Raw genomic sequence first — 25,067 nt, 5'->3', positions numbered from 1 at the left:
CCTTTATAAACTAAATTGCAATCAGGAATAAGTTATCAACCAGGGATCAAACAGGTTAATTGGAGTTATACAGGAGACATTCTCTGCACTGATTGTAGGAATGAAATTACTAATTCACTAAAAAAAACGCAAATCATGATAGTTATATGAATCTCTATATAAATTGTTACACCTTTGATCATGATCCTTCTAGAATAATATTGCTTACTAGAGAAGAAAAAGTAGATTTAATGAGCAAGTGATTTTAAAGCTCACCCTCTCTAGACGTTGAAGAAGTGCAGTTTTAAATTGGCGAACATCACGTCCACTAGATGTAGGATCCAGTCTGTGAGCTTTTTCGAAGGCATAAAACCGACCTAATTCCAGCATTGACAAAAATATGCATTTGAGTTCAGATACATATCAGAGTTCAGAAAGCATCCCATTGTATTCATTAAGAGATATACACCATGTTAAATTCTGACATATTATAACATATAAAAATAGACAAAACCAAATGCAGTGATTTATTATTTAGGATATACAATAGAATCAACGAAGGAAGAATGTCGTAGCAATTGAACAGCAAACTCAAATGTTATTGATTATAGAAAAAACCATATAAATAGTATAAGTGTGAGTTACCAAAAGTGAAAAACTGTCAAACAGACAGAATGGATATTTTCTTGCTGAAGGGATCTCACGCATAGGAAGAGGAAAGACACTTAGAAGAACATGGAGTGTGTTTCTTTAAAGAGTATTTTTCTATTATTTGAGAGAGCACCTTTGGATGCATTGGGGTTTTGGGATGCTGAGTGTCTCGTTTGTGATTTTGTTAGTTGGTATTGAGAGATTGCTTTGGGTATAATGGGATTTGGGTTAGTTTGTGTTTGTGAGAGTTTTGAGCGTGTTTGTGATTGAAAAATACCATGAATATTATGTGGGAGTGTCTGTGAGTCTGGTTTGTGAGAATTAGTTATGTGATATCATTGATACAAAATTTTGGTTGGCATTGCCCATTGATACATGAAGTTGGCCGAACTACATTAAATTTTTGTGTCTTATATGATTTTTTTTTAATGCACTTTCTCTAGCCCCAAAAATTCCTACAAACTGATATCAAAGCTCAAGGTTCACCCTAGTGTGGTTCAAGAAAAGAGTTTTTGTACAATTTTGGTTTAATATATGCGCACTCAATTTTAACTTCAGATGTAGAAAAAATGATCAATTTTTTCGCGAAAACTTTCTTAGATTAAGGTGAATTGCTTGGTGGAATTTTCGTTAGAATTTGCCTCAAATTCCTAACTTGACTTGGTTTGAATTTTCTTAGTGTGGGATTAAAGTCTATGCCTTGTTAAGAAAGTAATTTGGTATTCATTGTTAACTATGGAAGGTATTCATACTCTGCCAAGGAATATGTAGTGAAGTTTTATATATACAGTGGTGATAAAGGCTCCTCCCACATTGGGAGAGGCAGTGCCGGCTGAATAGTGGAGCAAGAGAGGCGGTCGCCTAAGGCCCCAAGTAAAAAAAAAGCCCCCAAATTTTAACCAATAGGGTTATTTATAATCAATAAATAAAATAATATTTTTTTACCATATGAAAAAAAAAAAATAGAGAAAAATGCAATGTTTACAATATTTTTTACAACACTTTTACAATTATGATAAGTAGCAGGTTGTTACAACCTGTTATTGATGGCAAAAAAATAATTATAGTGATATTTTCAAAGAGAGAGAGGAAAAAAAAAAAACTTAAAACCTAGGATCTGTTGTAAAAAAATATTGTGAATGTTGTACTTCTAAAAAAAATAAGAATAATAATAAGAGTTTAGTTAGCAAACTTTTACTAGTTCTCGTCTAAGTCTACCACTAACACCATTCTTTTACTTAATATTATCAATCTACCATATCAATAAATATGAAAAATTTTGTCAAATTTTTTTTGTTCATAAAATTTTTTTAAAAATTTATTTTACGTAGTTTATGTTAATTAATAGTAATTTTGCATCTAAAATAAAATAATTAATTTTCGCCTTAGGCCTCCAAATACATCAAGTTGCCCCTGGGGAGAGAAAAAGACTCTTAGAAGAACATAGAGTGGGTTTCTTTGAATAATTGTGTGAATGAGAGAGCATCATTGGATGTATTGTGCTTTTGGGATAGTGAGTGCCTCCTTTGTGAGTTTTTTAATTGATATTGAAAGTTTACTTTGGATTTAATGGGATCTGGGTTAGTTTACGTTCATAAGAGTTTTGAGTGTCATTATGTTTGTACTGATCATGAGAGTTGTCAGTTTGATTTAAGAGAATTAATCATGTGATACTGTTGATGGTGAATTTTGGTTCCAACATAAGTTCTACCTCCAGAAAACAACGGAAGACCTGATAACTACATCATATATACAGCTAACTGATCAAAGCAAGTTTTTTTCTTTCACTTTTTTGGATACAGATCAAAGCAAAGTATAAATCAACATAGTTTTAAGTATGTTAAATCCACTGACTTCTTAATTCTAGTGGATCAAAAAGGATACTTAATCAGGTATAGATACATACACAAAGCATACAAGCATATATACAATTCAAATCATATAAAATAAAACTGCTACTTACAGAGATAAGCAACTCCTGGGTTGCTAGACTCGACTTCATTAGCCACACGAAGAATTGGAGCAATCTCGACCAAGGAAGAAGGCACCACCTCACTATCAAAGATTGGCTCTCCTAAATTTCCGGCAGTCTGAGTTCGCAAAATCCACCTAGGCGGTGGCTGATCAGACACACTTCTACTTGACATCTCTAGACCCCAACAAATATCAACTCAAGCCACCTTGTTTACCTGCCAAAATCAATCAAGTAAAATAGAGAAACTCCCATCAGTTTGAATCCAAATTATAGGTCTGCCACAATTTCACTATATATAAAGTATAAGCCCCTGAAATTCAAAAAAAAAAAGCTTCACCCAACTGATACATAACTCAATATTTGACTCCATTTTTCCCCCCAAATTCAAGATATTAAAAACCATCAAAAGGCAGAAGAGGCAAAAACTGTGTATCTAGTTACCTACTATTCTTTTGGTTCACTTCCTTAGTATCAAACAAAGTGTAATACTAATAGTATTGTTCACATCAAAAAAAAAATAGTATTGTTTCTTTTCTTTTCTTTTCTTTTTTTGTTATTTCTGTAATAACGAAGTACAGAAACAAAAGAAATAATGGAGTGTTTCCAAATCCAAATGTAAAGCATACTTCAACTAAGCCATTATATGTACCTCTCAAAATGGTTGAAGCATTTTTTCAATTACTCAGGCACAGATATACACAGAGAACTGTGTCTTAGACAGAAAACCAAAAAAGCATAAATAGTATAGCATAAACAAGGAGAGAGAGTGGGAACTTACATAAAAAAAGTAACGGAGAGAGAGAGAGAGAGAGTGGTTGGTGAGTGATTGGTCTGTTTCATGGCAACGCAGAATCAGAAGATGCGGAAGCAAATATTATTACATGTCGAAAGTCAAATTGCTCTGTTAACCAAGGTTTTCAGATCCAGGCTGTTCATTAAACTGTAAAAGGGAGAGACTCAAAGTTTTTGAGGTCGAACCAAAGTCGAACCGGGGTCAAACTGTGATAACGTCATAATTAATTAAAGCCTAAATATAGATATCAAATTTATAAAACTTGCAAAATTAACTAATATATCTATATATGTGAGGGAAATTTAATGATTTTCAAGAATATATTTAATAATTAAAAAATAAGAAAGTTAATAAAATAAAATAATAACGATGAAAACATTAAAATTTATGATTAATTTTTGAAGTAAAGTTGAATATCTTTGAAGGATTTTAATTATAATTTTTTTTATTCCTTGTAAGAGATGAATAATTTAATTAAATAGAATAAAATTGTGTTAAGTTGTTTTCATAAAAAAAAATAAAAAAAATAAAAATTGCTAAGGGGTTGGACCACACAGTTCTTGCCATCGGTTCATGCAGTCCAACCCCGGTTTAGGAGTTCACGGAATTGTCACATATGTCCGGTTCTTTATGCTTAAAAAACCAGTTTTCATCTTAGTTCTCGATCTTCACGGTCCGACCTTCCGATTTGGTCCAGTTCTGAGAACTATGACTATAACAAGATGCTAGAGTTTTTTAATTTCTTTTTCTTTTTCTTTTTCTCTCTCTCAGCTTTCCTCTCTCTTTCCTTTCTCTTTCTCTCTCTCTCAGCTTTACTCTTTATTTTGCAATATATTTTATTCAAAATATTCTAAAATAATAATTTCACTCCATCTTGCTTCCAACACTATTGTCTTAGAGCATCTCCAGCATCCTCTTCAAATTTTTGTATTGTTTGGAGAGTGAACAGTTCATTTTACTTTTTGTCTACCTACTTTTTCAAATACACTTTCCAACAGACCCTCTATCATTTTCTCTATCTCATTTAAATATTATTTCTTCATTCTTTCTTTAATATTTCTTTTTCAATCTTCTTTCATTCATCTAATTTTATTGAGAAGTGCTACGTCCTTAACATTTTACAATATTTTCACAATAAATTATATGTGGTAAGTTATTACTGATTTTAATTTGAACACATCACTTAATTTTTTTTTTCATCAGTATTAGTTAGTAACAACCAACAACTTAAAATTTATTGTGAAAATATTGTAGTAGCATTTCTCAATTTTAATTTCTTATTCTTTATTTTATTTTTCCCTTTTATCTCTTTTTTTTTCACCCACATGTTTCTTTTCTTTTTCTTTTTTCCTCTTTTTTTTCTCCTCCACACCTTTCCCTTATCTCTATCTTCACTTTTCTTTTTTCTTTTCTTCTCTAGCACTTCGTCTGGAGCTATCTTCACTTTTTAGGAAGCTCTCTCTCTTTCTTTCTCTCTCTCACATCCTCGGCGGATGACAAAGGCTAGAGGACAACCTTTTTTCTCCTCCCCACCGAGGCTCAGATGGGTCAGCTTTGCTTTTTTTTTTTTTTTGTTAAAATTTGATTAGTTTTAAAATTGTGAGTTGAGTTTGTGTTTTGATTGAGAGCTCTATCGATTTTGTGCTTCACCATTGTTTTCTGATGAGAAGCAAAGAGAGAGATTTTTTCTAAAGAGAAGCAAGAGAGAGAGGGAGCGCAGAGGAAAGAGAAATGGAGGAAAGAGAAAAAAATTCTTTTTTTATTCAACCGGGTATTATTTTAAGAGAGAATATTGTTTAGAGGTGCTACAGTAATTGCTACGGTGTTCTCCATGTCGCCATTGTAGCAAATCTAAAAAAACAATGGAGTTGGAGAGGCTGTTAGAAGGGTTTTTTTGTGTGTTTGCTTTTCATAAATGGCTTTAGAGAGCCTATTGGAGATGCTCAACCACCATCACAATGCCCTATAGCCAAATTTGCCATCATTGAAGACATCAACTTAGACCACCATTTATGAGAGAGAGAGGGTGAAATTAAAAAATAGCCAATACAAAACACTATAGTGCACTTTAAAATTTAAGAATAATGTAACATTTTACAAAAATAAAAAGCTAGATATAAGAACAATTTTATGTCTTTAAATGTACAGTACTATCTTTTTTTTTTTTTTTTTTTTTCTTTCAATGGCTTTTGAATTTTTTTTTTTTTGAAAACCTAGATGTACTATCTATAATATTTTTAAGATACGATATAGCATATAGCCGTTGTTCAATCTATAACAATAATTCAGCAAAAAAAAAAAAAAATCTATAACAATAGCTTTTTTAGATATAAAAAAAAAATAGCATTTTTATATATAAAAAAAAAAAAAAAAAGCTTTTTGGTGTAAATGCACTTTGGGTTCCTATATTTTGCACTTTTTTCATTTTAGTCCATATATTTTATTTTTACCACTTTTAGTCCCTAAATCGATTAACGCGTGACATTTAAGTCCTTACCATCAGCCAACTAATGGGAAAAGCTGAGGTTGCAGACTGAACACCCTATTAGTTGACATGGTGCTGATGTGGTGATTAAATTATTATTTGGCATTTTTATATGCTACGTCGGCATTTTAATTTTTTTTATAAAAAGTCATGTCAGACAATTTAAACCAAAATAGAAAATAAATTAAAAAACAAAACTTAATTTTTTTTTTTTTTTTTTTTTTTACTTTTTCGTAAGAACTGAAGTTGTTCTTCATGTTCTTCCTAAATCCATGAAATAAACCAATTTCCAGCAAACCCCAAATAAATCCACTCCATCAAATCTAGAAAAAAAGAAATAAATCCAAGAAACCAAAGCAAACCATAAATAAATCGAAGAAATAAACCCATAAACCCAGTAACCAATTCAATCTCTAGCAAACCCATAAACCCAGAATTTTTCTTTAGAAACACGACCCCACGCTGTAAAATAAGCTTCTCATGCCGTAAATGAATTTCCCTTTCCATTTTACCTTCAATAGATTTCTGGATTGGTCACTCCTCACACACTCCGAAACTCATCCTCAAGCTCACTTCAGCTCCACCCCCACACACCGACAACAAAGAGACGCAGCTCCACCCCACACTCCGACGCCAGTCTGGTGAGTTTTCTCCCTTTTCTTCTCTTCTCTCACCTCTGCCCACTTCGAGCTCTGCATGTACCCGATCCACCAAGGCAAAAATCTCCTTCATGCCGGCGAAGCCATACCCACCTCCAACATCTTTGATCTATTGCCGGCAAAGCCAATCTATGGGTTTGGGTTTTGATTTGTGGAGGAGGAGCATGACTAATTTGGGTCTGGGTTTTGAGGAGCATGACATGTAGGTTGCGATTTGGGTTTTGGTGGTGGTTGATCTGAGATTTTGGGTTGTCACGATGGACATCAACATGGGGTCGTGGTGTTGTGGGTGGACCTAGGTTCGTGGGGCCATGGGTAGCAGCTTGCTGTGGGTCTCGAGATTGAGATCTGTGGAGTGGTTGATTTGAATTTTATTTTTCTGGATTTGAGAAGTCCTAAAATATATGTCTGGATTTGAAATTGGGGTTTAAGAAGTCTTGAAATATATGTCTGGATTTCAAATTGAGATTTTTCTAGATTTGATGGAGTAGATTTGGTTGCTGGATTTGGATTTGGGGTTTGCTAGAGATTGGTTTATTTCATGGATTTAGGAAGAACATGAAGAAGAACTTCAGTTCTTACGAAAAAATAATGAAAGTAAAAAAAAGTTTTTTTTTAATTTATTTTCTTTTTTTGGTTTAAATTGTCTGACATGGCTTTTTATAAAAAATTAAAATGCTGACATGGCATATAAAATGCCAAATAATATTTTAATCGCCACGTCAGTGCCACGTCAGCTAATAGGGTGTTTCGTCTGCCACCTCAGCTTTTCTCGTTAGTTGACTGACGGTAAGGACTTAAATGTCACGCGTTAATTGGTTTATGAACTAAAAGTGGTAAAAATAAAATGTAGGGACCAAAAGTGCATTTACGCCTAGCTTTTTAAAAAAAGTAAAATAATAAAGACGTAAATGCACTTTTGATCCCTACATTTTAGATCATTTCTCAATTTGGTCTCTAAACTAATTTTGCTCCTAAGTCAATCCTCGAAATTAAAAAATCAATTTTATTTTGGTCCTTGCTGTCAACCCACTAACAGAAAATACATACGTGCCAGACGGAATACACTGTTTGCTGACGTGGCTAATAAAATTTTTAAAATATATATATATATATATATATATATATATATATAATATTTAGCATTTTTTAAATGCCACATCAGCTTTAAATTTATAAAAAAGCCAGCTCAGAAAATTTAAACTAAATTAAAAAAAAAACAAACCTTAAATCTTATTTCATTATTTTTTTTAATAAGAAAATAAGAACTTATTCTTCATGTTCTTCCCAAATCCAAGAAATAAACCCAACACCCAAACCAATATATGAAAAATCCCGAATCTAAATCCAATAACCAAATCGTTTTAAAAAAAAAAATCCAGCAACCAAATCTAATCTCTATCAAATATAGAAAAACAAGAAATAAATCAAAGAAACCAACAGTGCATTTCGAAGAGAACAAGAGCAAACCTAGAATCAAACTTCACCTTCTCATAATCAAACCTAGAACAAGAACAAGAATACCCAGCAAACTTCACATTCATCTCTTAGTAACCAAACACAGCAGCAAGTAACAAAAAACTCAAAGAAAAATTCTATGGTTTTTGGGTTTGGAGCAGATTTGAGTTTTTGGGTTTGGAGTAGATCCAATGGCATCATTTCTGCCTCCTCAAATCCAACGAAATCGTTTCACACCACCAACCCTAACTCCACCAAAACGATGCCGTCAAACCGCACTGTTTCTGCCTCCTCGGCCACTCTGTCAAACAACGCTGTCTTGACAAATGACTACCTCCTCGTCATCTTCGTCCTCATCAATCAAAGAGAGAGTTTGGCCTCATCGCATCATTCTCTCTCACGCAGGTCAAGTTCGTTTTTCCGGTGAAATCCATTGTCCCCATCGTTTTCTCTGCATCAAGAGAGAAGCATGATCAACTCGCCGTTGGTCTGCTTGTGAGCTCCGGTGCGTGGTGGAGAAGAAGGCTGAGTGAGTTCCGGCGATGGACCTACAGTGGAGAGTGAGAGATTCTATCGATGGATAGTGAAGAGAGAGAGAATTTGAGATTAATCTTTGATGAGATTATCTCAAATAGAGAATTTGACCTATTTGGATATTTGGTGGAGGACCATCGAGATTAGTCCTTTTGAGATAATCTCAAAGGAAAAAAAGATAATCTCAAAAGATAAAGCTGCTATAGTTTTTAAAGCTGATGAGGTTAAAGAAAAAGAAAATAATTAAAAAGATAAGGATTTTTTTTTTTTAAGAAATGATTTTAGTTTAAATTCGATTTAAGGTTTTTTTAAAAAAAAAAATTAATTTACTTTTTGTTAAATTTTTGAGCTAGTTTTTTTTTATTAATTTAAATGCTGACGTGGCATTTAAAAAATGTAAGATATATATTTTTTATTATAATTTTATTAGCCACGTCAGCAAACAATGTATTCTGTCTACCACATATGTATTTTCTGTTAGTGGATTGACAGTAGGGACCAAAATAGAATCGATTTTCTAATTTTGAGGACTGACCTAGGAGCAAAATTAGTTTACGGACCAAATTGAGAAATGACACAAAATGTAGAGACTAAAAGTGAATTTATACCAATAATAAAAAAGTTATGGTTATGGATTAATGACTGTAACAAAATTAGTATCATGTGTGAGTGTGTGACTATTTTACTGTTAGTACAAGATGAATAAAAAAGAAAAAAGAAGCATGGGTTATCATAAGATATGGCGAAACTTACCATTAGATTTGACATAGACACTATCTTATTTGACCTATCATAATCTAATGAGAAAAAAAAAAAAAAAAAAAAAACACTAAAACACTATGAAGTTTTGATAAATACAATAAATTTGAACTTATGAAATTTAATTCATGATGATTGATGACTCAATACATCAATTAACTTTTGGTAATTGGTGTAGATGGGATTTGAACTAAAGTTCCTTATTTGATGACATAGTACTTCATGAGTTAAACTATTTGGAATCTACGAAAACTATAAAGTTAATGTTTAAGAAGATTGCGAGTTACTACTCCACCTTTTCTTAAAAGTTACCATAAAATTTTAAAATAGTTCGTGATATACCTTTGTATAAAATGGAAGCTACTAAAAGATAAAGAACAATCCACTATCATTTGTATTTTTCTATTACTAATATATGTGCTACACACACAGATATCATAGAATCTTTGTCAATAGTTTTAAGTTTTCACACTTTAATCTTGGTTTGATATACCTTTTTTAAAAGGTGATTTTTGCAAAATTTTGGATAAAACTGCTTTTTCAAAAGCTTTTTTTTTTTTTTTTTTTTTTAAATAAAAAATCTTAAAACGCCTTTTAAATTAAAAACACTTCTAGCTTTACAAATCTATATACCACACAATTTCGTAACATTCCCTTCTCCCATTTTTTATAATAATAATAAAAAAAGAATCTGAAAAATTAGGAGTTGGTAGGACTTTAGAGTACAAGCAAAGCTGGGTTAATATTTTAGTCAATAACTAAGTCATGACTTCATTTGCTTGGATGGAATTGAGCACAGATGATCACTGCTCCCTTGAAAATTTAATATGATTCTTGTATCATATGAATGGGTGTGACTTTGAGATGATCTCATATTTTATGGTACTACTGGTTAAGCCAAGTTTTCATCAGTAAGAGCTAAGCGGATGGAAGAAGAGTAAATTGAGGTTCTTTTTCGTTTCTATTATGAATAAGAATTGAGGCTTCTAGCAAACGAACAATTATCTTATATTTTCATTTACCAAAAATTTTCAAAACTTCTTTAGCTTTGTCACAGCCTCATTTTTGTTAAGAAAAAGTTATATTATGCAAAACTTTATTTTACTTAATACTAATTTTAAAATTAAATGATTATTTTGATTATAAGGGGTTTTATTTTTACAAATATTAATTGAATTTGACCTAAGAGTTAAATTGGCTCTTGAACATTTAATTTGAAGAATTAACCGTTTGGATGTTAGGTTTGTCACAAATCAAACCTAATATCAATTTTCTAAAATTAATAAAAAAAAAAACTTCTATCCAAATATTTTTCATTCAAGACTTATGGATTAAATCATCATGAATTCTACCACATCATCAATATTTTTTGTTGAAATATTCATTGTGAGTTGTGTGATTAGTTGTGTTTTAAAGTCACACATGAAATACTAATGACAAAAATGAGTGGTTAATACAATATAATTGGGGCTTACCTCATATGTTTATCTTTAGGTGGAATGATATTCTTATATGTTATATTAACTTCTCATTTAGAGTATCACTACACAAATAATAAGTAAAAAACATACAGCAATTTTGAATCTGTATACACAGGGAACGCAAACAACTAATGAATCTTTTAATTTTTCTATTAAAAACATTTAAAATAATTTACAATTCAAAGCTAAATATTCTTTAACATGTGCTCTTAAGATAGTTGTCAATAATAGTTTACATACAATCACGAAAACATTGCCCAAAAAATGAAAGCTACATATGTGTCCAAAATGGTAGATATTAATGGTCAAAAGATAGTCTACATTTTCATGTTAGTAGTGACCGGTTCAAAAGTGTTGATTATTAAATCATAGCCATTGATGACGAGATGTATTGCTGATTTTTTTTTTTTTTTTTTAATTGTTGGGGAGTGGGATTTAAACTCCGGATACCTTCATTAAAATATTATTATTGTTATTATTATTATTTTTATTTCTAAGTTACGTATGAACCACAAAAAATAAATAAAAAGTTTCTTTGTGGTTTTAGAAGCTAGGTGTCTCTCTAACTTCTTTCCACAGTAGAATTAGTGAGTCCCTTCATCGAAGGTGTGTAGTATCCTAGGAGTAACACTGTTATTCCTAGGCTTGTTGGGTTGTTTTTCCGGGGGTGGGGAAATAGTTTTGAGTGTGTGGAAGGATGGATGATTTGGCTCAGTCTTGGAATAGGCTTACTCTTTCAGATAGAGAGGAGCCAGGGTGTTGCTTGCTTGATGATGATAGTAGTCAGAAATTTTCCATTGCTGCTAAGTTTTTGACTAGGCGAGCAATTAATATGGAAGTCATAGCTAAGACGTTTAACCCGCTATGGAGAGCCAAGAATGGTTTCAAAATTCAGAGCTTTGGAGACCACAAATTTCTCTTCATCTTTGATAATAAGGAGGATGTGGATAGAATTATAGAAGGTGAACCGTGGACATTTGATAAGCACCTAGTGGTCATGAATCGATACGAGGATGAGTCCACACTTCAAGATGTAAAATTTGAGAAGACAAAGTTGTGGGTTCAACTTCATGGGATTCCGATCAAGTATATGACTATTGAGGCGGCCAAGAAAATTGGTAGTGTTTTGGGGGAGGTGTTTGCACCGACAAACCCAAAATTATTTGATGGTGGTCATTTTATTCGTATTCAAGTGTCCATTGATCTGTCATTACCATTGTGCCGTGGTAGATTGGTGTCCGTAGGTGAAGAAGGGAAGCAAGTATGGATATCTTTCAAGTACGAAAGGCTGCCTAACATATGTTACTGGTGTGGTTGGCTTACTCATGATGATAGAGACTGTGACTTGTGGATTGAGAGTGAGGGCACCCTCAAACCTGAACAGCGTGAATTTGGACCATACTTAAGAACGCCTCCTTTTGTTGCTGCAAGATGTAGTGCTGTCATGGTCCCTGGATTCTATGCCGAGAAGAAGAAGGTGAGTTTAGGTAAATCAGAGGAAAACAATTCAGGCCGAAATTCTGTTTCTGGCAGAGGAGGTACACCGGAACAGCCACAAGAAGTAACGGACAGCACTAATGATAGCATTGAAGCTGATGAAATTAGGTCATTAAAGCGCAATAAAGGAGTAGGGATTATGAGAGAAGATATGTTGATTCAAAATAGAGTTAATGAGGAAGTAATTGGGGAATTAAAGACTCCTAAGGAAACTGAAATTGAGGTGGATGTGTGTAATGAGGAGTTAAGTCTAGCAAAACAGTTTGGGGCGGCTAAGTTTTTGGGATTAGAAAGGAAGGCTAGTAAAAACCCTACTCCAGGTGATAATCCCAGCCCTATTACACGTAACAATTTAAATGGCACATCATCACTTAAGTTGTCACGTGATATTGGAGAAAATAGGGTTCACAAACAAAAGCCTCCACGTACATCTCGTTCTTGGACACGCAGAGAAAGAAGTAGTCCAAAAATTAACACGACAGTAGGAGTTCAGGTGCAAGGAAAAAAAAGAATGGCTGCACCCGAGGTTTCCCACATGGCAGGTTCAGCTAAACGATTCAAAGTAACTCACAGTGAAGAGGAAAAAACTTTTGTAGTGGCGGGAGCTGATGTTCAGCCCTGCCAAGGGCAATGAGTTGTTTAGCTTGGAACTGTCGTGGGCTTGGGAACCTACGTACAAGAAGGGAGCTCGGTGAAATTATTCGGGCAAAAGATCCCTCTGTGGTGTTTTTAGCCGAGACACTTACAGATGATGCAAGGCTAGAGGTTGTGCAGAGAAATATTGGTTTTGATCATAGATGGGTTGTGCCAAAAGTGGGGAGGAGTGGTGGATTAGTTCTGTATTGGAAAGCATCAGTCAATTTGATGGTGGAAGGCTCGGATAGATATTATATTGATGTGGTAATTGATAAAAATTCGGAGAATGAGTGGAGATTAACAGGGTTTTATGGGGAACCTGATATAGGTAGAAGACATGAAGCTTGGGGAAAGTTAAGGGCTTTAAACTCACAACCAAAAAAGCCATGGCTTTGTTTCGGGGATTTCAATGAGATTATCAGACAAGAGGAGAAACTGGGAGGTGCAAGAAGGCCATATTATCAGATGCAACAGTTTAGGGAAGTGATCGATGAGTGTGGGTTCATGGATTTGGGATTTGAGGGAAATAAATTTACGTGGAGTAAACACTTTGAAAGTGGGGTTTCAATTTGGGAGAGATTGGATAGGTGTTTGGTTAATAATAGTTGGTTCATGAAGTTTGGAGGTTCAAAAGTGTACCACTTGTCATGCACGTCATCGGATCATATCCCAATATTAATTTCTCTATCGGGTTTGAACCCTCCAATTCGGAAAATTTTTTTTCGTTTCGAACAAATGTGGCTCTCAAATTCGAGCTGTGAGGATATGGTGGTTTCGGCTTGGGGTAGTGGAAGTGATGTTGGGATAGAGGGTAATATTTTAAGTAAAATTGAAAAGTGTGGGAAGGAGTTGGGGCAATGGGAGAAAAATGTGTTCGGTAATGTTAGGATGGAATTGAGCCATTTGAAAAAAGCACTAACTAAAGAAGAGAGGGCAGCCATGGTGAGTGGAAACAACTACAGGGTGAGACAGCTTAAAAAAGAGATTGAGGTGTTGCAGGATAGGGAAGCCACGATGTGGGCTCAACGGTCAAGAATTCTATGGGCAAATGAAGGGGACAAAAACTCGAAATACTTTCATTGTTGTGCTACAAGGAGATTCCAGAAAAATACATTGGAGGGTATTAGAGATGAGAGAGGAGTTTGGAGAACCAGACAAGAGGAGATGGGTGAAATTATGGTTAACTACTTTAAGTAACTATTTACCGCATCAGAGGGGATAGTATCCACAAGTACTTTTGATTGTGTACCAACAATGATAGATGAGGAGATGAATGAAAGTCTTTGTCGTGAGTTTGAGGCAAGTGAAGTTGCCAATGCCCTCCAACAAATGGCGCCCCTCAAAGCACCTGGCCCGGATGGTATGCCCCCGCTCTTTTACCAGCATTTTTGGAGCATGGTTAATCAGGACGTCACCTCATCCATTTTGTCTTGGTTAAACTCAGGTACCATACCAACCAATCTAAATCATACTTTCATTACTCTTGTTCCAAAAATAAAATCTCCTGAATTTCCTCACCAATTTCGTCCAATTAGCCTTTGTAATGTCCTTTATAAAATCTATTCCAAGGTTCTTGCTAATCGCCTTAAAAATATACTTCCTTCCATTATCACTGAACACCAATCTGCCTTCACTAAGGGTAGATTAATTTCGGATAATATTTTGGTGGCCTTTGAGACCTTGCATAGTTTACAAAGTTTTAGGGGAGGTAATTATGGTTATATGGCACTAAAATTGGATATGAGTAAGGCATATGATCAGGTGGAATGGTCTTATTTGGAGGGGATAATGAGGAAGATGGGTTTTAGGGAGAGGTGGATTAATCTTGTAATGGGTTGTGTTAAAACTATTTCCTATTCTGTTTTGGTAAATGGTGATCCATGTGGGATGATTTTTCCTACAAGGGGTATTAGGCAAGGAGACCCACTCTCTCCTTTCCTATTCCTTCTTTGTACGGAAGGTTTGAATGGCTTAATTAAGAAGGCTGAATTACAGGGTGATATCCATGGATACTCCCTTTGCAGGAGGGGTCCAAAACTAACGCATCTGCTCTTTGCAGATGATAGTTTGATTTTTTGCAGGGCAACAATGGAGGAGTGTGGAAAGGTCTTGAATATACTAAAGGAGTATGAGGAAGCCTCGGGACAAAAAATGAATAGAAGTAAAACCTCTTTGTTCTTTAGCAAGTCTGTATCGGAGGAGGAAAAGCATGGAATCAAGGTGGCCATTGGAGTCCCCGAAATCTTGCACTATGAAAAATACCTTGGGCTACCCTCTTTAGTTGGCAAAGGTAAAAAAGAGAGTTTTAATTACATAAAGGAGAAGATATGGCGGAAACTCCAAGGGTGGGAAGCTAAATTGCTTTCGCAAGCGGGAAGAGAAGTGCTCCTAAAGGCAATCATACAAGCCATCCCTACTTACACTATGGGGTGTTTCAAATTGCCATTGGGTTTATGCAATGAGATTGAGACTCTAATCAAGAAGTTTTGGTGGGGTCAAAGGGGTGATCGAAGGAAAATCCATTGGGTAAAATGGGAGGAAATGACAAAATCGAAGACTATTGGAGGTAAGGGCTTTCGAGATCTTGCTATGTTCAATGACTCTCTCTTGGCAAAGTAAGCTTGGTGGCTCTTGCATGATAAAACCTCACTCTTCTACAAAGTGTTTAAAGCTCGTTTCTTCCCACATTCGACAATTATGGAGGCTGCAAATTCAAAGATGGGGTCATATGCTTGGAAGAGCATCCTTAGGGGTAGAGACATAATTCAAAGAGGGGCTTTATGGAGGGTTGGAAATGGAGAAAAAAATTAACATTTGGCAGCAGTGTTGGCTGCCAAGAAAACACCCAACACAGCTGCCAACTTGCCCTATAGCTTTGAAAATCATACCGTAGCCACCCTCATTGATCCAAGCACAAGAAAATGGAATGAAGAGTTGGTGGATGGGTTATTTGTGACCGAGGACGCTGAATTAATTAAGAAGATCCCACTTAGCCGTAATGCAGCAGAGGACAACCTATACTGGCCTTATACTCCATTCGGAAATTACTCATGTAAATCTGGATACAGATTTCTTAAGGAAGAGGTGGAACTAGAATCCAATCCGCAAGCCCCCCCAATCTGTGAGAGGCGGCTTTGGAAGGAAATATGGCAGATACAAGCCCCTCCAAAGATTAAAAACTTTCTTTGGAGGGCCTGCCATAATGCTCTGCCAACCAAACAAGCATTAATGAGAAGAAAGATTGCAGAGGATCCAACATGTGAGAGATGTGAACAGGCAGTGGAAGATCCGTTACACGCACTATGGTTGTGTCCGGAACTGGATGAGGTGTGGTCAGATCAAGAAGCATGGAGTTTTCGGTGTGAAGTTGGATTCATAAGTGTTAAGGAGTTGCTGCTATGGATGGTGGACAAAGGGAAGTCTCTGGAGCTTCTAGCTTTCACGGCATGGAATATCTGGAATCAGAGAAATAAAGCACGTTTGAATTTGCAAGCCAGCCTGCTTCATCAGGTTGTTGCTCAATCACGGACTAAGCTGGAGCAATACAGAGCCGACATTGACGTTTCAGAAGTAAAGATAGGGAGTAGCAGCAGTGGGGGAAATAGGTGGAAAGCTCCGCCAATAGGATTCGTGAAAGCAAACTTTGATGCAGCAAATTCTGAAGTCTCACGGCTGTCTGGTGTAGGGGTGGTAATAAGAGACTCTAATGGTGATGTTTTAGCTTCTTGTGCAGAAAAAATTGATCAAAGTTATAAGGCAGAAGACACCGAAGCCATGGCTGCACTGAAGGCTTTGACTTTCACACATGAACTGGGTTTCCAAAATGTAGTTCTTGAAGGTGATGCTTTGAGTTTAATTCAGCAGTTGAAGTCACAAGATCAGAATCTATCACCGTGGGGTCTGCTAGTAGACGATGTGAAAGTGTATGGAAGTAAATTTAGAAGAGTATTGTATTCTCATGTTAAGAGAAATGGCAATAGTGTAGCACATAATCTGGCCAAACATGCAATTTGCATATCAGATTTTCAAGTATGGATGGAGGATGTTCCATCGCATATTGTTCCGTTTTTACGTTTGGATGTAACTCATTTACGTCAATAAAAGTGCAAAAAGTTCATTCTAAAAAAAAAAAAAGTTATGTATGCATCAACGAAAAAAGTCTAAAACACGCAGTCTAACCCTCCCACCTTATTGTTACAAAGGGGTTGTTTAACATTGATGTAGAAAGAATCCCCTTGAAGACGTCACTGTGCCATTTCATAAGGTGTATTATAAGCATCAATGTTAAACACCCAAGATTCATGTCCATTTTAGTTAATCCATACTCAATTTATCAGTACTACTTGTATTGTACATTATAACTATAAATATTTTAATGCCAAGTTAGCTTATGATTAGTATCTCTATAAATATTTCCAATAGCCTCATTGTAAATGACAATTTATTATCTGGTACATCAGTAAATGTAAGGGTCCCACAGTTGCACATCCCTCCAGGTAGCGACCGATGGATGGATGATGGATTCAAGGTTCATTTCCATTGCACTTGAGCAATATATACAAGAGGACATAACTCGATCCATAAAGGACCTGAGTAGTATGCTGCATGCGAAGCACAGGCATGATGTAACTATGTACAAGGTTTAGGAAGCCAAATAGAAGGTAGTTGCGCGTATTTACAGGGATTTTGATGAGTCATACGCGGCATTGCCACGGTTTCTAGTGGCATTGGATGATGCAGATCCGAACACTGTAACTTTGCTAAAGTGTGACCCCCGTGTCCCGGGGACTTGTATATTCAACTTTGCGTTTTGGGCTTTTGATCCGTGTATTAAGGGGTTTAGGCATTGTAGGTCAGTGATAAGCATAGATGCAATGCACCTTTATGGCAAGTACAAAGGAAAGCTGTTGATAACAATGGCAATAAATGGTAACAATGAGGTTTATCCACTCGCGTTTGCCATTGTTGAAAGTGAGTACGGAGACATGGGGATGGTTCTTGGCATGCCTACTCAGTCGAGTTACAGATCGGACCAATTTGTGTATAATCTCCGACAAGCATTGTGGGATACAATCATGCTTTGATAACACCACTAGGGGTTATTTGCAAGTGCCCTTAACCCATCACTGGTATTGCCTCCGCCATTTAGTAAGCAATGTTAACACTAACTTCAATAGTGTGGCATTGAAGAACTTGGTATGGAAGGTAGCAATTGCGAATCAGGTTAAGAAGTTTGAAAACACCATGGATTGCATCATGAATGTCAATCCGGATGTGTATGACTATCTTAAGGATGTAGCTCATGAAAAGTGGACACTTGCACATGACCTGTCAGAGTGCTTCAATGGGGTACTTAAGGGCACATTTAGCTTGCCCATAACCGCAATGGTGAAGTTCACATTTTACAAAGTGAATTTGTACTTTGATGATCATCGACCCTAGAGCAGTTGGAAGAGGGGCAAGAGTGGTGCAAATATGCCTATGACAAGTTCGAGGCAAATCAAGAGAAGGTGAAGCTCAATATAGTTAGAAGGATGAGCGCGCAACTGTTGTCTACTAGAGGGGGAGCTCACACCCATAGGGTTTCGCTCATGGATAGGACGTGCACGTGCGGGAAATGAGAAGCAAACAAGATCCCCTGTTCATACTTGATAGCAGTTTGTGCCAAGTACAACCACAATGCGACGGAGTTTATGGATCGTTTCTACCGTGTGTCCGAATGGTATTAAAGCTATGAGTCGATATTCCAACCACTGAAAGATAGGTTAGAATGGTCGGAGTCGGCAGAAAGGAGAACAGTGATGCCAAATCCACGGTTGATCCAAGAGAAAGGTCGGCCTAAGTCCACAAGAATCCGCAATGAGATGGATGACGAGGATAGGGAGTTTCCAACCTCTTTGTGAATTGAGAACGGACTAAAGTCGAAGTGTGGGTTGTGTCGCCAAGAGGGCCATAACTGTTGTAGATGTCCGACTTGAAATGTGGAATCAACAAGCCGTGGTGCTACATAATAGGTCACAATTACAAGTCATAGTTGTGATTAGTTACACTTTGGGCAATCTTGTGATTAGTTGTTCAAGTAGTTGCATGAGTAAAAGATGCGGTGTTGATGTATTTTTCTTTGTACTTGTGCAGATATGGGATTCGTGGCAAGGAGACAGTTTTTGTGGTGCTACTTGAACTCAAATCTCTTTTTGTAAACTATAAGAAGACATCATTTATATGTAAATGGTTGTACTTAGATTGTGAACAATAGGTTGAGCATTCAATGGATTTAAATTTATAATGACTCTTTACTTACTTTGAAGATTGTATGGATGATTTTATTATTCGTGTATTGGAAATGAGGGAATGATTTTTTTATGGATGTGGTTGGAATTGTATGGACGATTTGATTATGGAAGCCTCCATTCAGTATATGGATGAGTTGTTGTTTATAGTATGGTTGTGACCAGGTCCACTTTTATGATGAATAAACAGGTCAAATTAGTATAGGTGTGAATAGCTACATGAGTTCTTAGTTAATGTAGAGAACATATTCCCAAGTAACTCGATCTACTATATATTGAGTTACACTACACATAACTAAATTATAGGAAAATCGGGTTATGTGGAAGCCTACTTTACACAGTTGGAATCCTCCTGGACTGCATTTGGATCAATCCAAAAACACCTAGACTGGGTTTGGACGTGCACATAACTCAATTTTCCAGAAATTGAGTTACAGTTAACATAACTCAATTATGGGAAAATCGAGTTATGTGGAAGCCCATTCTGCATAGTTGGATTCCTTTTGGACTGCATCTGGATCAGTCCAAAAACACTTGGACTAGGTTTGGATGTGCACATAACTTGATTTTCCAGAAATTGAGTTACAGTTAACATAACTTGATTATAGGAAAATCGAGTTATGTGGAAGCCCATTCTGCACAGTTGGATTCCTCCTGGACTGCATCTGGATTAGTCCAAAAACACCTGGACTGGGTTTGGATGTGCACATAACTCAATTTTTTAGAAATTGAGTTACAGTTAACATAACTCGATTATGGGAAAATCGAGTTATGTGGAAGCCCATTCTGCACAGTTGGATTCCTCTTGGACTACATCTAGATCAGTCCAAAAATATGTGGACTGGCTTGGAGTAGAGAATGCATATAACTCGATTTTGGTATTATTGAGTTGCTTAATAACTCAATTTCTTAATAATCGAGTTTTATATATTACCCACTAATATAAATTTCCCAGTTTTGTAGAATTTGTAACAATTCAAAATTGACATTTTCAATTGCTCTCGCTGCATCCGGTTAGAATCGACAATTTCCTATGCAAATTCTTTGAGGATTTTATGCAATAAGACTCTTTTAAACGTTATTGTCTTTAAAATTACACTTGGTGATGCAGTATTCTCCAATTTTTGTTATCTGCTTCAAATTTCATTGTTTATGTAGATTGTGATGAAATTGGATATTTGGCTAGCCAAAAGCTTTGTTGTTAGTAAGGTTACTTGCTTATCTCGTAGGCTGTCTTCGACTAGTCTCCTTCTACAAAATGAACTTGCCAGTGGCTCCATATGTGTGTGTTACTGTTTGTATGTCTGAACTGTACATTGTGAAATTTAATGTTTTTTGTACGAGTTGGTGAAACTTACTACATGTAACTAGGAATTTCTAAAATGTGTTAGGTCCTACATCCACTTGTATGTTTCCTATAGAATATTATTGCTGTTAGAATGCAAGAAGCTATCGGTGCGTCACATTATTGATCATTTTGACAAAATTCAATATGTTAACAAATTACATGTTGGCTCTTTGAGTTCAACTAAAGTTGATAATCATCTCTATCTTCAAATTATTGACTCGGACCAAAATGCATTACAATTATTTCACCAACTAAACAACCTGTGAATCAGAATATTGTTTTTTCATTGTATACTTGTAAACTGCTCTAGGCAGTACATTGTATGGATGATTTTCTACACATGGTGGTGCGTTATTCTCCAATTTTTATTCTCTGCTTCAAACTTCATTGTCTATGTAGATTGTGATGTAATGATTTGTTTGGCTATGAAAATATCAATGGGTTAGGTAGTATGAATGTTGTGTTTATCTCTTCATAATGCGGTCTTTGATTTTGTTTTTTTGTGAGTTAATTGTGTTTCCACTGCTGACCATCAGTTAGTTATGGCTCCGAGGAGGGCTAAGAGGGGAAAATCCAAAGCTGCATCCGAACCTGAAGTGGTGTTTGATCAGTTAAGGTTCCTCATGCACGCAAATGAGCAAACCTTTGAAACCTTGATTAATAGGTGTATTTAGGGAGAAAGGCAAATCAATCTACATGAACTTCATCCTTCTGTCCGTGATAATCTACAGTCCAGGCATTGGCTGTCCCTGTGTACAAACATACAACCCCCTACAGCTAACTTGATTAGAGAATTCTATTCAAATCACTCGGTGCATGAGGATGACGATGGTCACAAAGTGGCATCGTGGATACGTGGTGTACCATTTACAATAACTAGGGACGACGTATATGAAGCTCTTGATGTACCTATAAGTTGTACACCTACTTATCCATACTCTAGGTCTCCTCGTATTGATGATGTTATGGATGTTCATTGCGGAAGATCAATCCCTCGGGGTTCTAACCGAAGTATTAGCTCAAGTGAGTTAACTGAACTTAATTATATCTTCTTTAGGATAGCTTATCACAACATTTTCCCTATATCTCATATTCGTACAATCCTTGTAGACAGGTGTTTCTTTCTTTACACCCTCGTCACTGATAGTTCCATTTGTTTTCCTTCCCTTTTCATTGAAACCATTGTGGAGGTGCGTAGGAGCAAGAATAAGAGGCATGGTCTGTTCTTTCCAGTTTTCAACCATAGGGTCCTCAAATATTTAGGATTGGAGAACTTTCCTTCCCAAGAGTTGGTCCACATCTAAGCCCCCATGGGAGCCAAATTTTTGAAACAGCGAAGTGCCCAAAAGAAGTTTGTCGACCCCAGTGTTGGTTCATCCAAGAGACCATGAGTACGGTGATGATGAGGTAGATGTTGACACTGCTACTACAGTGCATACAAGCCGCCCTCCTCCCTCTCTTCGTGCTATGATGAAGACCTTTATGATGACTCAAGCAGCTCATGGACAGCTTTTAGATGAGCTTATTGCCAAGTTGCTGCTTTGAGAGTGGATTTTTCAGAGTATAGGAGTGCTTTTCCACCTCCTCCACCCTCTGACACTTGATGGTTGCCTTTGGCAATACATAACAGACAGGGGAAGTAGGGATTATAGCTTAGGGAGGAGAGTAGTTTTTGTAGCTTATGTAGATTATATGAAAGTTATTTAAAGTGATTTTCAAGTATTTGTATATTATTATATGTACTCTTCAAGGTCCACAAACATGGTTTTAATTTTATGATAATATGACCATATGCACAACGTGTGATGACTTTTATATTGAATGATCCTTTTCTTTATTTTTTTCCTTCAACTGGAATGTGGATAAGGTAACCTCACTAATAACATATGTGTATTTGAAGAAAAACTACAGTCATTAAAATGATAACAGAAAGGAACCTACCTCATCAAATGCATTATCGATTACCTCTGCAATGGCTATACCAAAAAAATAAAAAGAGATCATAAAAGTAGATTAAACAGATACTAGCCTTTGAGCACGCACATGCTCAGAGGCTCTTCTATTTTTTGGGTAAAGGTTAAAATTGACAGACGAATACATGGGACATACTGATACATGGCTTGCATTTTTGGATTGGGATTTGGATGCTTCTACTAATTTTTACAATAATGAGTATCCAATGACTTTAAAATTGATAGACTATCATTATCAATACTTATATTGTATTTTATAAGGTACGTAACAGTTTTTATGGAGTAGTAAATTAAAGCCGACTTTTGTTCAAAGAAATGCTCCTGAAAAGATCCTAAAATTTAGTAACTACCCATCCACGTTTTTATTTATTTATTTTTCCTTTGTGGTGTTGTTGATGTTGTTCTTTTTTTCAAATTTTATGTATGGCAGTTATCATTTTTTGTCTAATCCTAAAATGTCATTTTTTAATCCTAAAATTTAGCCATTTACCACACATCCATAACATAAGTCAATTAAAGCTTAAATTTAAAATTTTATGGCAAGAGATACACGTTATTTTTGGTGTTGTTGTTCTTTTAAAAAAAACAATTAATAACATTTATCAATTTTTACGCACTAATACACGTAGATTTATTTTAATAATATGTACCTATGTTTCCTGTTTCTTGTCACTGATTATCCAAAAGTATATATGTTTCCACTTCTCCATCCATATCCTTATATTTAGGCACTAACATATCTAATTTTGAAGGAAAATAAAAGGCTAAATAGTAGGGAAATTTAAAACATTAAGGTGGGGAATTGGTGTGACCCTATCCTTATTTAAAAGTTTATCAAAAAAAGAAAAACTACATGTTTAAAAAAATCCCATGTTCTATTCATGTACTATTTAAAAAAATCTCACTGTCTATCCCACTTTTCAAAACTATTTTCTTTTGTAAAAAAAGAAATATCTGACGTTTTTCCTTAATTATATCTTTTTTTTTTTTTTTTTTAAAATCTCTTCTATATTTTGGGGAAAAAAAAGACTCCTACTATAAAGCCACTACTATAACTTCTCTATCCATATCCTTATATTTAGGCACTAACATATCTGATTTTGAAAGAAAATAAAATGCTAAAAAAAAGTTAAAAAAAAGAAAAAGAAAAACTACACGTTTAAAAAAAAATCCAATGTTCTATCCATGTACTATTTAAAAAAAATCCCACTTTCTATCCCAAGTTTAAAAACTACCCGACCACCCTTTTTTTCTCAAATTCAAAGATTAAAAACTACATGTACTGTTTTAATACTAAAAGTTAGCCACTTACTACACATCCATAACAAAGGTGAAAAAGAGTTTAAATTTCAAATATATTTATTTTATAGTGAAAGGACCAATAATGGTTTGCCACTTACTACACATCCATAACAAAAGTTAAAAAGAGTTTAATTTTCAAAGATATCAATTACCCTTAAAACTAAGCAAATGTGCTTAACATCTTTTGTGGAGTAGTAAATTAATAATTATAAAAAAAAAATGTAAATTGAATTTCACATAGAATTATACGAATGATAAATATAACTTATGATACAATAGAAATTTGTTTACAAGGATGATAGATAACATCCACTTCATGTGATGTTTCAATTGGGTAACTATTAACACGATACATCAAGTATATAATAATACCCTCTAAAAAAAAGTGGCATAAATTACATTAATTTACAAAAAATAGTGTAAATTACATGGAAGAACTTGTTTACATAATACTCTCTAAAAAAAAATTAGTGTAAATTACAGTAGAAAAAAGTGTAGTGTAAATTACCACTTTAAGCAGCTTAATTCCGTTAAAACCCAACCCCAAATTGACCAATCATGCATACATTCACTCCAGCTTGCAATGCCTCCATAAATTCCTTAGTCCTAGACCTCGCAATTGCACCCAAATTGTTCACCAAATCTATTACCCAAAAACCCGAAAAAGTGTTAGCAATCTAAAATTACATTAAATATTACGTTATTGGACCAAAATAGAGAAGAATAATATATAAGTACCTGCACGCATAAGTAGAGAGAGTCTTGTTGAATTGAACCTTATCCAATACCTACACACGTAAATGCAAAACCAATCAGTCTTAATTCTCATCCAAGTAGCTTAATTCCCTTAATAAAATACCGTAAATTCCCAAAAAAAAAAAAAACACTAAAAAAAGTAGTATACCAATATTCTTTTTCAAACAGCCATTTCAGGCACAAACCCTCCTATTTAAAATCTCGAAGTCAACGGGGATAATAAGCCATCATGAAAAGATAGAACCTAAAAAGTTGTTGGAGACTCTCACAGTAAATGTCTTCAATCTAAAGAAAAATAAAGGAGGATGTAAAGCTAAATTAAATGCCTTCAATCTGAAGAAGAGTGAGAGATAGAAAGTGAGATAGAAACTGGCAGTGTACGTGAGTTTGTGGGTCTTAAAGTGTAGGTTTTTTAATTTACAGATTTATCCACATTACTTGAAAACTTGTAGGTGGGTATGATGAGGGTATTTTGGGTAATGTATTAGTGA

General features: G+C 35.1%; 2 protein-coding genes across 5 annotated transcripts in view; one reads left to right on the top strand and one right to left on the bottom strand.

Annotated features, from left to right (window-relative positions):
- Positions 1-2,792, bottom strand: part of LOC126724163 (callose synthase 2-like) — a 176,381-nt gene extending 173,589 nt beyond the window's left edge. For 3 of the 4 annotated variants that reach the window (XM_050428520.1, XM_050428519.1, XM_050428517.1), the window contains exons 1-2: positions 2,594-2,725; positions 256-356 (exon numbers count right to left, since the gene is read on the bottom strand). Coding sequence is in view for 1 of the 4 variants with exons in the window: in XM_050428513.1 (XP_050284470.1) it covers positions 2,594-2,777 (184 nt within the window). In the remaining 3 variants the exon portion in view is untranslated. Of the gene's footprint in view, positions 1-255; positions 357-2,593 lie in introns of all 4 variants that reach the window. The other variant, XM_050428513.1, reaches the window with a different exon arrangement.
- The window catches only part of LOC126724170 (uncharacterized), an 87,792-nt gene that overhangs the window by 12,775 nt on the left and 49,950 nt on the right, over positions 1-25,067 (top strand). The gene's annotated exons all lie outside the window — the stretch shown is intronic.

Source organism: Quercus robur, chromosome 4 (genome assembly GCF_932294415.1).
Source record: "Quercus robur chromosome 4, dhQueRobu3.1, whole genome shotgun sequence".
Taxonomy (NCBI): domain Eukaryota; kingdom Viridiplantae; phylum Streptophyta; class Magnoliopsida; order Fagales; family Fagaceae; genus Quercus; species Quercus robur.
The sequence above is the reverse complement of the archived record's forward strand: the minus strand, read 5'-3'. Positions and strand labels throughout refer to the sequence as shown.